Here is a 15518-nt window from a genome sequence, read left to right as displayed (position 1 = left end):
ACAGAGATCTCTCATCTACAGATGGACTGCAAATTCCAGGAACCCTAACATACAGGCTGACCTTTGCTGTCTTCTCAGACTGACATTGGCTATAGGATGTGGGTTTCCCAAGCAACCATTTAACAATGCTCACCTGGCATGTACTGGATCGCAAAGGGAAATTGGTTCATGTTCCAGTTGCTCCACTTCCCATTGAACTCCCTGGTTAGTGGCTTGGGAGAGCAGTTCCAGGAGAGACCCAGAAGAGCCTTCTGGCTCATGATCACCTCAGCTCTAGCAGTTGGGGCTACATAGAGAGTGAACCAGTGGATAGAATATCTTTCTGTCCCTCTTTTCTCTGTAAATCTAACTTTCCAATAAAATAAATAATTTTTTAAAAATCCTGTCTCAATTTAACTTTTTATCAACAGTTTCCATTTTAGGTTAAGAAAAATGTTAGATGGATTTTTCTGTTAAAATGGTGTTAGTTGTATTATACTTAGAACTGAACCTATTCAAAACAAAGAAAACTATATATGCAGTCAGATACAACCTTCAGGAACCGTAGTACTGTTCTGGAAGTAAGGAATTTGAGATATTTGTTTACCACTGAAGCCAAACTAGTTGCAAAGATGTGGCTGTGGCTAGGAGAACCTGTGCCAAATCAGGCTTCCTGCTGGGGATCCCAGCTCCCCTTCCACCACTGCCGTGTAGTGGGAGAATCATGGGCTTGGACAGCTCTGGGCATGCTTGGGATCGTGGCTCTGCCCATCAGCGCCATGTTGGTGGGCAGAGTCCAGGTAAATCTGCTCAGAGGTGTGAGTGTCTGAATCTCCCAGCCACATGTCTGCAGCTGGGAGAATTTGCTGGGCCAGACTTTCCGCTGGGGATCCTAGCTCCCCCGCCACCGCTGCCATGGTTCCAGTCACATTTGGCCTGGCATGACACTAACCAGCACGTGAGAGAACCAGTTCCGGGGGTAGATTTTGTGGGGGATTTGTGGGCCCAACCCTGTGGAAATACAAGTCCTGCTGGTTCACTTAATCGTTGGAAAGTTGATGGGCTAAGCTAGGTGTGCCTACAGAACCCACCAACACTCATGGGTAATGGGGCTGGAAACAGTCTGGGCAGATCCAGGCTGCAGCACCCGCATGTGCATGCATCCCCTCAAACAGGGTGTGGGGTGGGCTGGGCCACAACATTCACCAGCTCATTCAAAAGCCAAGATGGAGGAGCAGACTATGCTGGGCAAGGTCCTAGCACCTGCTAGCATGTGTGAGATCTGGGAGTGCGCTGAGTGGGGGAACTTGGGAAACTCCCCTATTGGGGTCTTAGCTCCTGCTGATGGTTTTGGAAGGGAGCAGACCGGGTGGAGCCAAGCAAATCTTAGTTCACCAGCAAGTGCAGAAACCAGGGTGGAGAGCAGGTCATGCCAGGCTAGGCTGCCACACCTACCAGATATCATGAGCCAGGAATGGGAGCAGACTGGGGGCAGGCCAAGCTACAACATCCAAAGGCAAAGGCCAAGACAGATGAGGCGCTATGTTAAGTTGGGTCAGAGCAACCACTGGGACGTATAAAAGATTTATGGCTGGGAGCAGACCTGGCTGGGGAGCTAAGGGGATATCCTGGCTGGGTTGTTGGTCCCACTGGTGAGTGCAAAGGCCAGAGTGGGGGCTATCATCTGGTCTGGACATGGCTGCAGTGTCCCTCAGCACAGGTGTGTACTGGATCTGGCATATGCCAGACTGAGCTAGACTCCAGTACTCACTGATGCTCGTGAGGACCAAGGAAGGTATAGGACAGACTAGGCTAGGTCTCTGCCCCCTGCTGAGCCTGCATGTGGACTAGACTTGGCTGGGCTGTAATACCCAACAATAAAAACCGCAATGGGTTGAAGGCTGGTCAGGAAAGGCTACTGTTTCTGCTAGGACAGGAGGTGGACTAAGTAAGGCTGGCCCATGGACCCACCGATAGGCACGAGATCTGACATTGGGAGAGATTCTGATGGAGGAGCTTGGGAAACTCCTCTGTTGGGACACACTCCCTGCAGGTGAGTGCAAGAACCATGATAGGGTGCAGCTCAGACCAGGCCAGGGAATATTACCAACCAACATACATTTTGGCATAGGTCGGGGGCAAACCAGGTGGACCAGTTTATATCACCCACTGGCAAATTCAAGCACTAAATTGAGTGTGGGTCGGGCAGGTTGGGTCACAACACAAGCCAGTTCACATGAGGGCCAGGACTGGAGGCCGGGTGAGCTGGGCTAGGCTACAGCACCCACTGGCAAATGTTGAGGTGAGGCAGGTCATGCCAGACTGGGCCACAGCACCCAAGCAGCACACATGAGACCCATGGGGGCAGGAGGTGAAGCCAGTAGGGGGAATGTGGAGGACTCCCCTGTTGGACCACCACTCCTACTGGAGAGCATGAGTTGGGCTGGGGGATGGGCAGGGCTACATTATCTGTTGGCCTCATGTGGCTTGATCGGGGGAAAGCCAGGCTGGGTTGACTGTTCCTACTGGTGCAAGCATAAGTCAGAGTCGATGTGGATTGGTTGGGTTTTGCCACAGCATCAGGTGGCAGGTGCTGGCCCGGGGAGTTGGTGGGGCGAGAAGGGGTAAAATCTGTGAAATTAAACTACAGAACCACCTGGAGCGTGCAGGATCCAGGAGTGGGAATGGGCCCAGTAGGGAAACAGTGGGCACCTCCCACTTGGGTTGCCACTCTGGTGAGCGTGAGAACAGGACAGGGGCAGACGTGGCTAGACAGAGTCTAGCAGGATAATGCAGCTGGTTGGGTTGAATTAGGCGTCAGTGCCCAGTGACGTGTATTGGCGTGTGAGACATACGGGACAAGTCTGCTGTACATACTGGCAGGCACGGGACGGGACTGGTGGGGTTATTGCAGGCCAGTTGGACTAGGCTACAGTTCCTGCTAGTGTCTGTGAAGGCTGAATGTGGTGGGCAGGATCAGGCTGGGCTGCAAAACCCACTGGTTTGTTTAAAAGAGAGCTGGAGACAGAACTGACCCAGCAATTGCAACCACCAGCATGTGCACAGGCTGATTAGGCTGACAGACTGTGCCGGACTCAGCATTGGCAGGCACACACAAGAATCAGGTCTGGGGTCAACTCAGATGAAGTTTCTTTGGAGATCCTTCCAACTGAGCCACTGGACTCAGAACCCCAGCCATCAAAAAGAACTGCAGGTTCCATGGTCCTGGAGGAGTTTCTCACTTACTGTTTTTGAACAAGGGAACACCCATCTGCAGAGTTGCTTCACAAATGCCTTCAGACTGATTTTGTTTAGAATCAGAGCTGGGAGCCCGAAACTGCCATGGGGGTGATAGGAGTACAGTCATTTGAGCCATCACATCTGCTTTCCAGAGTCTACATGAACAAAACTGGATTTGGGAGATAGAACCAGGAATAGATACTTTAATGCCAGGTGGGACACAGACATGAATTGCTAGGTTGGGCTTCTTTCTCAGATTACTTATTTTAAAAATAGACGTAACTGTTTGCAGTAAGTTGTTAGCAGATAATAAGATAGTAGATTTCATGAGCCTTAGAATCAAGTTGGAGTAAAACGGTGTTAGGTTCCGTGCTCAGAGTTCAATTTTGTTGAATGTTTGGGGTAGAGCCTTATAATTTGCATTTCTAATGAGTTTCCTGATGACACCTAGGTGTACTAAAGCAGTAAAGTGGTAGGAGGAAGAGGGTATTAGTACAGATATGAATGGGTTTATAGATTTGCTCATTTGCTCTTAAATTTTGTAGCTTAAAGATGTTGTTCCTTTTGACGGAAAGAGGGTTTCCCAATAGTGATGGGGTGAGAAGTTCCAAGATTTGGTAAATTTTAGCCATCAAATAAGGGTTAAAGAGCAAGTCGCCTTTTTTGTTACACATGACTGGGTGTGGGCCAGGAGTGGGGAACTCCAGCCAGTCTCCCATATGGATAGCAGGAACCCAAGTATTTGAGCCATCACAGTGGTCTCTAGGTGTGTTAGCAGAAAGCCTGCATTGAAACAGAGAAACTGGTACCCCAAGCAGGAGCACCAGCACCAAATACAGCTGTGTGCTTTATGCACTGTGTCACAAGGACCAGCTTAGCTCTTTCTTGATAATGCTAGTTCCTTTTTATTTTAACTAATAGAAAATCTGTGTTAATCTTGATTTTATCAAATAATGAGCATTTACTCTCTTTATTATTGCAGGTGAATATTCCTATATCTGTCCCAAATCAATGTTGAAGATGAATTAATAAGATACATTCTAGAAGTTTGTTCCTTTTCACACTATCATTATTAGCACTTTGGGCATATGATTAATTAATTTTAGTTCTATATGGTAAAAAGCTATTTGTGTGTTAGTATACTTATTTTGGTTGTAAGTGAATCCTTTTCCAGCTTAGCTCCGTGGTTTGTTACAAATGTGTACTTTAACAATAGGTCATATGCACAGAGCAGAGGGGGACCCCAGAGTGGAGCAGGAGGACAGGGGGAGGCTTGTATCCCAACCCTGGAGACTCCTGGATCCTCACCAAGGACTACCAGTGTGGGTGCCAAGGACTATATCCCATCTGTCAAGGAGACCACAGGGAATTGGAGCGCCCTAGCAGGCGGAGAACTCTGAGGTCATCCATTCCCTATTGGATCTCCCACACGGGATGGAAGAAGCCCAGATCCTTCCTCACAGGATCTAATGTCATCGGAACAACAGCCAGGAGCTCTGAGCGGTCCTCAGAAACAGAAGAACAGTAAAATTCCTTTGGGACTCGGGAGGGGAGCTTTCTCTGATCCTAACTCAGTTCCAACTTTGGCTCCACAGCCTCTCTTGCAGTGACCGTCAGGGTCGCTCCGGAACACCACCCCACCCAAAAAAAATCAGATCAAATAAACAGAGACCAATAAGGAAAGCTTAAAACAGACAGGAAACAATCAGTTTGGACTCCCATACACCTAACTAGGTGTAGGACACAGTTTGTTACTCCTCACTAAGGTACTGAAGATTTCTCTGCACACCCCTCCTAAAACTGTTCTGCTCCTCAACTGTTAACATATGGCTTGTTTGAGGTATGAACCTGTTTGAACTATCCTAAATTTCGCGTAGTTCAGTAGAAATCACACTTGAATACTTTTAAGCTGCTAAATATATAAATGAAAATAGACACAAGATAGCTGAATAGTACCATATGACTATTTTAAGGTGTATAGCAGCCGGTTGTGTATGAGCTATAATTGAGATGACAATGAAGTAGTCACAGGATGTGGTTAAGGACTTGCATTTTCTAACATACTGGTCGCTCAGTACCATGTCAGTTAACTTCATGATATTGTAAATTGTTGTTGAAGTTGTGTTATGGTTTTTCATTGGAGGAGATGATATTCTGCCAGCTCTACTTTGAGACCAGGGATGGTTTCCCAATGAAACTGTTAACTTTATCTGGACAGTAAGATGCTGGACTGTGCATGGTCCACGAAGGAATCATGACTGGTTATGATCTGTACTACTGTAACAATGTGGAGGAATTCAGTGTGTGGGGAGGAGTTGGGAATCACAGAGCCTATGAAACAATGTCATAAAATGAAATAAATGTAGTTTAAAAAAAAAAGAAAGAAAAGAAACAAGCTGCCGTTCCGCACGCCAGACTCCTCTGCAGTGTGACTAGGACGTAGCTCTCAGGTTCCCACTGAATATTACTAATAACTGGAAAGTCATCACCTCACAATTTTTTCTTGTGTTCAACTCAAATCTTAGTACTATAATTAGTATTCATTCACTGTTACTCTGCAGAGGTAGACAAAATGAGTTAAACTCAATAGTTATTTAGGTCTTCTCTAGATGAGTAAACCTGAATAATGGTAGCTGACAAAAAAAAAAAAATGTGTACATGGGACCTGGCATGGTAGCCTAGCGGTTAAAGTCGTTGCCTCGCACAGGCTGGGATCCTAATTTACCCCCAACCTCCTGTTCTGTAAAACTGACATACTAACTGGTAAGGTTATTCACTGCAGTGACCTGAAGGATAGGATGGTACAGAGCTTTATAACTGCATACATGTTGTATGTAACAGTTTGTGTCCATGTCGCGCGATACCCTGGCTGGGATGCAGTTGGCACATGCACAGTCCGTAGGTTTGACTCTGCATCCCTCCGTGACATGCTTACTCGGATCTGTGCTGTGCGTCACTCCTCAGTGATGATGTCTGTGATAGAGTTAGCTGCTGCACTTCTCCAGTCTGAACTCCCAAGTAAGCCCTCGTGCGAAACTTTGGTAAATGAAAGGGAAGTGGTACAAGATGATTTTTGTATCTCTTTTTATTTATGAAGATTTTTTTTTGTATCCCTTTTTATTTATTAAAAATTTTTTTTTTTAATTTGAGATGAGGCAAGAGAGAGCAGCCACTAATTCACACCCCAAATACCTGCATGCCACCATCAAGAACCAGGAATCCAGTCACTTTAAGCCATCACCACTGCCTGCTAGGATCTATAATAGCAGGAAGCCAAGGATTCAGCTGATGGATCAATCTTGTATTTGTGAAGAAGTATTTTACCCTTTATGGAATAAATAGGGTGCATTTCATACACCTTTGTTGGGGACAGACTGCCTGAAAGTACAGATACATCATTTGTAGTAGATAAATGGTGTTGTCATATGGTTGGATTCTGTGTGTGTGTTGAGTATGATGCTTGTAAATTCAAGCCAGTTAAATTGAATCGTGTATCTATTCTAGAGATCACCGTTGGAACATTGATCTGAGCATGGATTATAACCTGCATTTTCTATAATAGCTTTAAGCTGTTAGAAACCATAAGTAATACATGCATAGCAATTTATTAATTTTGTGCCATGTATTAGCTGTTGGAATTTTGCAGTATTAAAGACAACTATGAAATCTGCTCGGGGTGTTTTTTGCTTTTTTTTTTTTTTTTTAATTTCTGTTTTTTTGGACTTACTGAGTTTTTAGTTACTAATAAATTCTAAAGTTATTCTTTTCTTTCTTAGGTGCATCTTAAAGACTGGTTTTAAGGGGTGTGGCAGGAGGCTGTGGACTCGATGAGTTTCTACTGAAATGTCGGAGAAGTCAGGCCAGAGCACGAAAGCGAAGGATGGGAAAAAATATGCGACACTCAGTTTGTTTAATACTTACAAGGGAAAATCATTAGAAACTCAGAAAACTACAGGTGAGTAAAATGAAGTGGCTCTTGATTACTGGGCTTGGTGTTCTGTAAGTGCTAGCGTGAGAAGCCAGGACATACTTAACTTTACTGCAGTCGTGCATGTGTGTGTGAAGTTTGTTTAAAAGGTAAGGAAATTGCAGAGATACGTTGTGTATAGAGTGGGAAAAGAGGGAGGGAGATGTTGCTAATTTGATCTGTGTTTGCCATTATCTGGCTTCTGGTGAGCTGGAAAGGGAGTGATTGCAGTCCTCCAGTCCCATGGGAGGTAGGCAGACTATTACATGGGGATGGGGTATGACTTTATTGAGTCTAAGGTTGCTGCCTGCCTGTTCCATTTCACTTCCTCTTGAGATTTCCAATCCCTGTTCTTAGGCGTTGCTGAGGGATGTAGGTTCATTTCTTCTGAAGATATTTCCTACTGCATTCCTATTTTTTCTGGCCTTTTAATGTATGTGTACATTTTTCACGGAATCTGAATCTTAAACTTACCCTTTTAGGAAACCATTTTTGAATGTTTTGTTTTTCCCTTTGTGTCAGCACCAAATAACCAGAAATATATATACCTTTAAGAGGAAAACTTGAGATTGATAGGTGCAATGCGATGTTAATACTTAGTGCCTTTTTAGCAATAAAGTCCTGTATTTCTTGTATGTGTGTTTTAAGATTTTTTTTGGAAGAGTTATTATTGAAAGAGAAAGAGATCCTCCATCTGCTGGTTCACTCCCCAGAGAGAGAGCTCAGGCTGAGCCTGTCCAAAGTCAGGAGTCTGAGCTCCTGGATCTCCCGTGTGGGTGCAGGGGCCTGAGGGCTTGGGCCAGTCTCCTGCCCTCCCAGGCTCAGTAGCAAGAGCTGGTTGTAAAGTGGAACAGCTAGACTCAAACCAGTGCTGAAATTGTGTTGTGCATGTATAACTTAATTTAAAATTCTTACTTTAAGATGTTTGGAATAATCGTAACTAACAATTCTGTTAATTTCTAGATGCATGTTTATTTTTCTCCCCCTTTTTTTTTTCTTAAGATTTATTTATTTTTATTGGAAAGGCAGATTTGCAGAGAAGACAAAGATCTCCCATCCACTAGTTCACTTCCCACATGGGTGCAGGGTCCCAAGGCTTTCGGCCATCCTCTACTGCTTTCCCAGGCCATGAGCAGGGAGCTGGATGGGAAGTGGAGCTGCCGGGATTAGAACTGGTACACGTATGGGATCCCAGTGCATGCAAGTGATTCTTTCAACACTAAGCCATCCCATCTGGCCCGAATCTGCTCATTTTTGTCTTTTTTCGTAACGTGAAGAATGAAATGGCTAGTAAGACAGATGTTCTAAGAAAGTTGATGTTATCAATCTTTTAGTTGCAGCTCGACATGGATTACAAAGTCTTGGAAAAGTTGGTATTTCAAGGCGCATGCCTCCACCTGCTAATCTCCCAAGTCTCAAAGCGGAAAACAAAGGCAACGATCCTAATGTGAACATTGTACCTAAAGATGGCTCAGGCTGGGCATCAAAACAAGAGCCACACGAAGAAGAGAAGTGAGTCAAAACTTGGAATCCTTCCCTCTTTACAGGAAGTTTCTGTTAGGGCACCTACCATGTGCTGGGTGCTTGACTCTTTTTTAAAGTGTCTGTAATAACTTCATTAATGTCCATGGCTAGGTTTAGGTCAGCATTTTTGTTTGCTGTGGTAAAATAGATGACAGAATTGTTTATCAGAATTGTTCATCAGATAGCATGAATCAGGCCCTTTCCCCTCCAAATATCACCAAGGTAGACATTCTCTTTCTAATATGGTGAGTAGTTAAACCTTTTTTTTTTTTGCTAAGATTCATTTTACTTTTATTGGAAAGACAGATCAGATTTACGAAGAAAAGGAAAGGCAGAAAGATATCCCATCCTCTGGTCGCTTCCAAATGGCCGTAGTGGCAGATGAGTCCATCCGAAGGCAGGAGTTTTTTGGGCCTTTGACATGGGTGTAGGGTCCCAAAGCTTTGGGCCATCCTCTACTGCTTTCCCAGTCCATAAGCAGGAGAGCTGGATGGGAAGTGGAGCTGCCAGGACAGGAAACAGCACCCATATGCGATGCCTGTGCTAGCAAGATGAGGAGAATGTCTCGAACATTGAAATTCGCAGTCCGTATTCAGTAACCAGGAGTTAACAAAAAAGCTGGGGTAGAATAGTTTGTGTGTTGGTCATACTTCAGCAGCTATTTAGCCATCTGTGTGTAGATGAATGACTTAGCTAAATACAAATAATTTTATGTTTATATTATTTGGAAGAGAAAAAGTGAAACGCTTCTCTATCCACTAATTTATACTTCACATGCTTACAACAGCCAGTGCTGGGCTAGGCTGAAGCCAGGAGCTGGGAATTCAATTCAGGTCTCCCAAACCAGTGGTAAGAACCCCAGTGCTTGTGTTATCAACCACTGTCTCCCGGGTATGCTTTAACCCAGAAGCTGGAAAGAGTAATAGGGCCAGGACATGAACATAGACACTCAGGATATAGGCGTCTTTTCCAAGCAGCATCTTAACCACTGTACTGAGTTCCTCTCTGAGTGGGTTAACTACCTTTGTGTTTTTAAGCATTGTCTTATTACAAAAGAATATGTACTACAGACCTTTTATGAATATTTTTTACTCACTGGGATGGATACTAATGTTAACCTCTGCATGACGTCAGTGAGTAAACGGGGTACCCTGTCAACATGGAGGGCTTACTGAGTCTCAGCCCTTAGCTGATTCTGCTAGTCTAGACTGTCTATATGCATATGCTGTTATTCTAATTATAATGTTCACCTCTTCAAAACATTTTTTCAAAGCTATATTTAATAAATGTCTAAGATAATAATAATGATAAAATTGGTAGAAAACAAAAGTTGCTATTGCATTGAGTTATTTAAATGTAGGATGAAACCCAAAACAGCCATATTTAAAGGAATGTTTCAGAGGGGAAACATTTATAAAAGATGTATTTTAGTAAATATTTAGCCAAAATTATTTGTACATATATTCTTAATTCAGTAATTTTATCTATTTAAATGTAACAGTATCTGACGTAACAGAATCTATATATAAATATATTTATATATTTTATTTTATTTTTAAAGAATGCCAGAAGTGCCACCAGCACAGCCAAAACCTGGAGTTGCAGCTCCCCCAGAAGTAGCACCTGCTCCCAAGTCATGGGCCAGTAACAAGCAAGGTGGGCAAGGAGATGGTAAGTGGCCATTGGCTATTAAAACTCATAACCTCGACAGTTACTGAGCAGCCATGCAGGAGATAAGGGGCTGACTGCATTTTCATTAGGGTAGAAAACACAACGAAGATAAATTCAGGCCCTAGAAAAAGAGTATTCTAAAACAAAATCTCTTAGCTTAAATAATTTCAGCATCAGGACCTATGTAAGATGCAGTGACAGCAATTAAAAGGGACGTCTTTAAGATTCCTCTGTTATCTTCTCTTTCCTGTTATATGTACAGTTGAAGTCTGTACCTGTAGTAGAACTATACATTGTGTAGATTGTTTTGAAAATACGGTGTTCATCTGTTTATACCACAGTCTCTCCTGTTTCAGATGTGCTGTCATTATTGGGAAAAGATGAACTCTAGGATAGTTACCATAGCATAAAACATTGATCCCAAGAAATGATCGAATTCTCAACAGAAGTTAATTTTCATTCTTACACACAACAGAAAATTTCTATAAAACAAAATTCACAATCGGTCTAGGCCCTCAACCTAATAAAGGGTGCTGTTTTAATTTGCATAAGTTATAAATAATGAAAAGTAGATAGCTCAGGTAGATGGATACTGAGATGCAATCACTATGTCCAGGAAAAATTTTTTAAATGAATACATGTTAATGTCACTTTGCAACTTGCAGTGTTCATTCATTCCTATAGTCTGTTTTAGTGCTGTAACTTGAACTAATTCTTAACTGTTTTAGCAAAGAAAGCTTATGCTTATTCAAAATGTAAGGAGTTATAATTAAAGAAAAACATTAAACTCCTCTCTTACCCAGTTGTCTTAAATAATTTTCAAGAATGGTATTTGGCGTAGTTTCATCTAGGTTTTATAGATTTTTATCTCCTGGCTATTCATTAGATTTCCAAAGGAGTCTAGAAATGCAACTGTGTGGCTGTGAATAGTTACTATAAATGTGGGTGAATTCAAAAGAAAAGAGGCAGAGAGCTCTATCCTAGGAGGAGGGTTGTTTTAGTTATCTATAATGTAAAATTTGCTTTTATTTTTATTTACTTATTTATTTTGATCCATAGGAATCCAAGTGAACAGTCAATTTCAGCAAGAGTTTCCTAGCCTGCAGGCAGCTGGGGATCAAGAAAAAAAAGAAAAAGAATCGAATGATGACAGCTATGGACCTGGACCCAGTTTACGCCCACCAAGTAAGACTACGTTCTATTTAATGAAAGTACAGAGTAAGATCATGTTGTGTTTTATTTTGTGATGGTACTTTCTGATTTCTATAGTATTTATAAATTGCCTAGTTTAAAAAAGACTAGTACTGTTTCCTGCTTGCTATGCAACCTAATTTTTTGGTACCAGCAGTATCACTATAATTAGAAAACTTAGAAATACGAAATTGGGGTCCTGTGGTGTTAAGCTGTGGCCTGCAGTGCTGGCATTCCAGGTGAGTGCCAGTTGAAGCTATTCTAGTCCTTGCTGATGTGCCTGGGAAAGCAGGGCTTGCACATCAGCCCCCCACGTAGGGGTCCTGAATCACGCTCCTGGCTCCTGGTTTCAGACTGTTCTAGCCCTTGCCGTTGCAGCTAGTTGGGGAGTGAATCCGCAGGTACAAGAGCTCTCTCTGCCTCTCCCTTCCTCTATAACTCTTGCATTTCAAATAAATAACTCTTTAACCAAAAAGAAATTTTGCCTTTTATTCAACATCTTATTCGATCAAAAGCTGTCTTTTAATAACATACCCAAATGACTAGGGGCATCAGTGGTTCCATTTTGAGCATGCTTTTTTGTAATACATAGTTATTTGTAAATGACAGTGACTCACTTATTTCCTACTTATATTCTGTTTGTCTGTGCTTGCTGAGCTCAAACTAGGAAGCAGTTTTGAAAAGTGTGTTAATTTATTTAAAAGGTGGAGTTACAGAGGGTGATACACAGAGAGATAAGATATCCTCCATAATCTGGTTCACTCCCCAAATAGCCTTACAGTCAAGGCCAGGCCGACTGAAACCAAGAATCTAGGGTCCGCTTTGATTTCCCATGTGTGTGTCATGGGCCCAAACACATGGTCCGTTAACTAACCGCGGCTAGCCCAGACACATTAACAGGGAGCTGGAGCAGAAGTAGAACTTGAACCAGTGCTCTAGCATGCTGGGATTACAGGCAAGGCTTAACTCACTGCATGTCTTACTGTGATAGTTTCTTATTGTCATTAACAAGTAGTATCTCAGAAGACACAGCACACATGAAGAGGTTCCTTTATGGCAGTTGTTCTCAAACTAGAGGGTCAGAAATCTAAGATGAGCTTCGTTGGGAGGATGGCTGAGGGACAGCCAGATAGCTGTATTGAAGTTGTTGGCTGGAGCTTACTTGTGTGACGGTGGGCTCTTTAGTGTGTGGGCCTCCTGAAAATGAGAAACATCCGCCACTCAAAAGATGGAATCTGCACAGTGGTGTGCTCCCAATTCTGCTGTGTTCTATACATGATATAAACTAATCCTAATATAGTTCTAGAGTCAACAGGATGTGAATATCAGGAGATAAAAACCGTTCAGGCCCTCTTGGATTCTGACTACTTATCAGTTTCTTTAAAAAAAAAAATAGATGAGCTATAGCACTTACAGCTGGCAGAGTGTGGCCAGCTCTGCCAAGCCTTTGGGGTTGTATATCTCCTTCCATTGGAAAAATCTGATGCTTTACCCTAAAGCATAACTATATGATGTGGACTGAGAATGGCTGTCGTTTTGTTTGAGGCTTTTAAAAAATCACACAAAGAAGGATTGATCTTCCATCTGCTGGCTCACTACCCAAATAGCTGCAGTGGCTGGGGCAGAGCCATTCTGAAACCAGGAGCTTCTGAGTCTCCCAAGTTGGTGTAAGGGTCCAGACATTTGGACCTAGAGACATTAGCAAGAAGTCAGTTGGAAGTGAAACAGCAGGGCCTTGAATTTTTTGGGCTCCTGTAAGAAGTGCCAGCACAATAGGTAGGAACTTTACCCATTACTCTACAGCACTGATGTCAAGGACAGCATTTTTAATTTTATCAAATATTGATGAATTTTCATAGAAAATTTGCAGTGCTATCCTATGAATCTTGGTTATTGCTTATGGTTGCACCCTGGTAGTTATATCCTTTGTGCTTTAGAAGTCACAAATGTAGACTTCCTAAACACCTTGAAAGCATTAGGAGATAGAATAGAATTTGATTCCATTTTATTGAAATGGGCCAACTTTGATTCCACTGTGTTCTCCATACCAGATGTTGCTTGTTGGAGAGATGGTGGCAAATCTGCTGGTTCACCTTCATCTGATCAAGATGAGAAGCTGCCTGGCCAGGATGATAGCACAAATGGGACATCGGAACAAAGTGACATCCTCAAGGTTGTGGAAAAGAGGATCGCTTGTGGCCCTCCACAGGCTAAACTGAATGGACAGCCAGGTGGTCTTCCTTCTCAGTATAGAGCCATGATGCCTCCTTATGTGAGTATTGTAGAAAAAGCAAACTGAAATAATAGGGTTTTAATCTAACATCCAAAGAAATAATTGAAGAACAGTAAAGTTTAGGTCTTCATTAACTAAAACTTTGTTTCCTTTAATCATGGGTACAGGAAACAAATCAATTTATTGTCAGTAGAGTGTGTGTCTTGATCATTAAAGAGATCATAAGGTATTTTCATATCATGGTTCCTTCAGCATTACCTAAGAATGGTTGTTATATCCGTTGTTCATTATATCACACCAAAACAAGAGCAATCTTTACCAGTTTTCTACAGATGTTTTGAATTTCTTTTATATTTACCATATCTCAAAAAAAAATTGCTGTTTGTTTGAAGGCAAAATTAGAAGGAGAGGAAGAGAAGTATCTTGCATTAACTTGTTCACTGCCTGAATAGTTGCAGGAGCTGAAACAGCCTAGTAAAAGCCAGGAGCCAAGGACTGCATCTTGGTGTCTCATGTGGGTTACAAAGGCCCAGAGAACTGGAACCATCTTCCACTGCTTCTTAAGCACATTAACAGAGAGCTAGATCCAAAGTGGAATGCCTAGAACTTGAGCTGACCCTCTTGGAATGCAGCCAGCAATGTAAAGGGAGGAGCCCCACCCAGCCTCCCACCCATCCCAGGTCCCCAGACGTGGGACATGCTCCAAGGGTCCTGCTCAAGTGGTTTTGATAGTTCACATTTCTGAATTGCTGCCAGTCTCGCCATTCCAAACACGATGAAATCTCTCCAGAATCCACTGGCTGACATAGTTCACTTTAGAGTCTCCGTTTGCCCAGATTTTTACTACCAGCACATTGCTGGCGGTGTTGATTGGTTTGTTCTGTCCTCTGTCCTCTGTTGTGGTACCAAGTGTCCTCTGCGGGTTCTGATGAACTGCCATATCCACCATGTGCGCTGGATATGCTGTCCATGCACTTTCTTTTAATATTTATTTTTTGACACATGTATCTTTTGTATAGTAGTAGTATATTGGTACCTTCATTCATTTGTTCTCATAGAAATTACATGTGCCTATGTAAAATGGCATTTACAATTTCAAAAATATCCATTACCCATAGAAAAGTACTGGGTCTTAATATTTATTGCATTTTGGCTTAAATTGTAAGTGTTAAGCTTGTAAATGACCACCAAATTTCTAATTCTCTGTAAATTTTTTTAACCATCCTGGAGTGGCATCAAAAAATAAATGATTAAATACAATTGTTGAGTTCCCCGACCCCAGGATGTATTTGTTTACTTTGAAAGTTAGTATAGATTCAGTATGCTGTATCACTTCCCAAATGGTCTTAAGAACCAGTGCTGGGCTAGTCCAAAGCCTGGAGTTGAGTCCTGGTCTCCCACATTGGTGATCAGAGCCCAAACCGTAACGTTTTTTGCAGACATTAGCAGGAAGTTGAATCAGAAATAGAACAACTTGGTCATGAACCAGTGTTAGGCCTGGCCCGTGGTAGCCTGGTGGCTAAAGTCTTCACCTTATACATGCAGGGATCCTGTATGGATGCCGGTTCTAATCCCTGCAGCCCCACTTCCCATTCAGCTCCCTGCCTGTGGCCTGGGAAAGCAGTAGAGGATGGCCCAAAGCCTTGGGACTCTGCAGCCATGTGGGAGACCCGGAAGAGGCTCTCTAGGCTCCTAGCTTCGGATCGGCTCAGC

General features: G+C 42.8%; 1 protein-coding gene across 10 annotated transcripts in view; it reads left to right on the top strand.

Moving 5' to 3' along the window:
- The window catches only part of PRRC2C (proline rich coiled-coil 2C), an 80018-nt gene that overhangs the window by 15755 nt on the left and 48745 nt on the right, over window positions 1-15518 (top strand). For 7 of the 10 annotated variants that reach the window (XM_058660664.1, XM_058660661.1, XM_058660660.1 and 4 more), the window contains exons 2-6: window positions 6996-7174; window positions 8521-8698; window positions 10272-10381; window positions 11441-11566; window positions 13624-13844. In XM_058660664.1, coding sequence (XP_058516647.1) covers window positions 7063-7174; window positions 8521-8698; window positions 10272-10381; window positions 11441-11566; window positions 13624-13844 — 747 coding nt within the window. In that variant the 5' untranslated portion in view covers window positions 6996-7062. The remainder of the gene's footprint in view (window positions 1-6995; window positions 7175-8520; window positions 8699-10271; window positions 10382-11440; window positions 11567-13623; window positions 13845-15518) is intronic. The other 3 variants (XM_058660665.1, XM_058660662.1, XM_058660668.1) reach the window with 1 other exon arrangement.

Source organism: Ochotona princeps, chromosome 2 (assembly GCF_030435755.1).
Source record: "Ochotona princeps isolate mOchPri1 chromosome 2, mOchPri1.hap1, whole genome shotgun sequence".
Lineage (NCBI taxonomy): Eukaryota > Metazoa > Chordata > Mammalia > Lagomorpha > Ochotonidae > Ochotona > Ochotona princeps.
The sequence above is the reverse complement of the archived record's forward strand: the minus strand, read 5'-3'. Positions and strand labels throughout refer to the sequence as shown.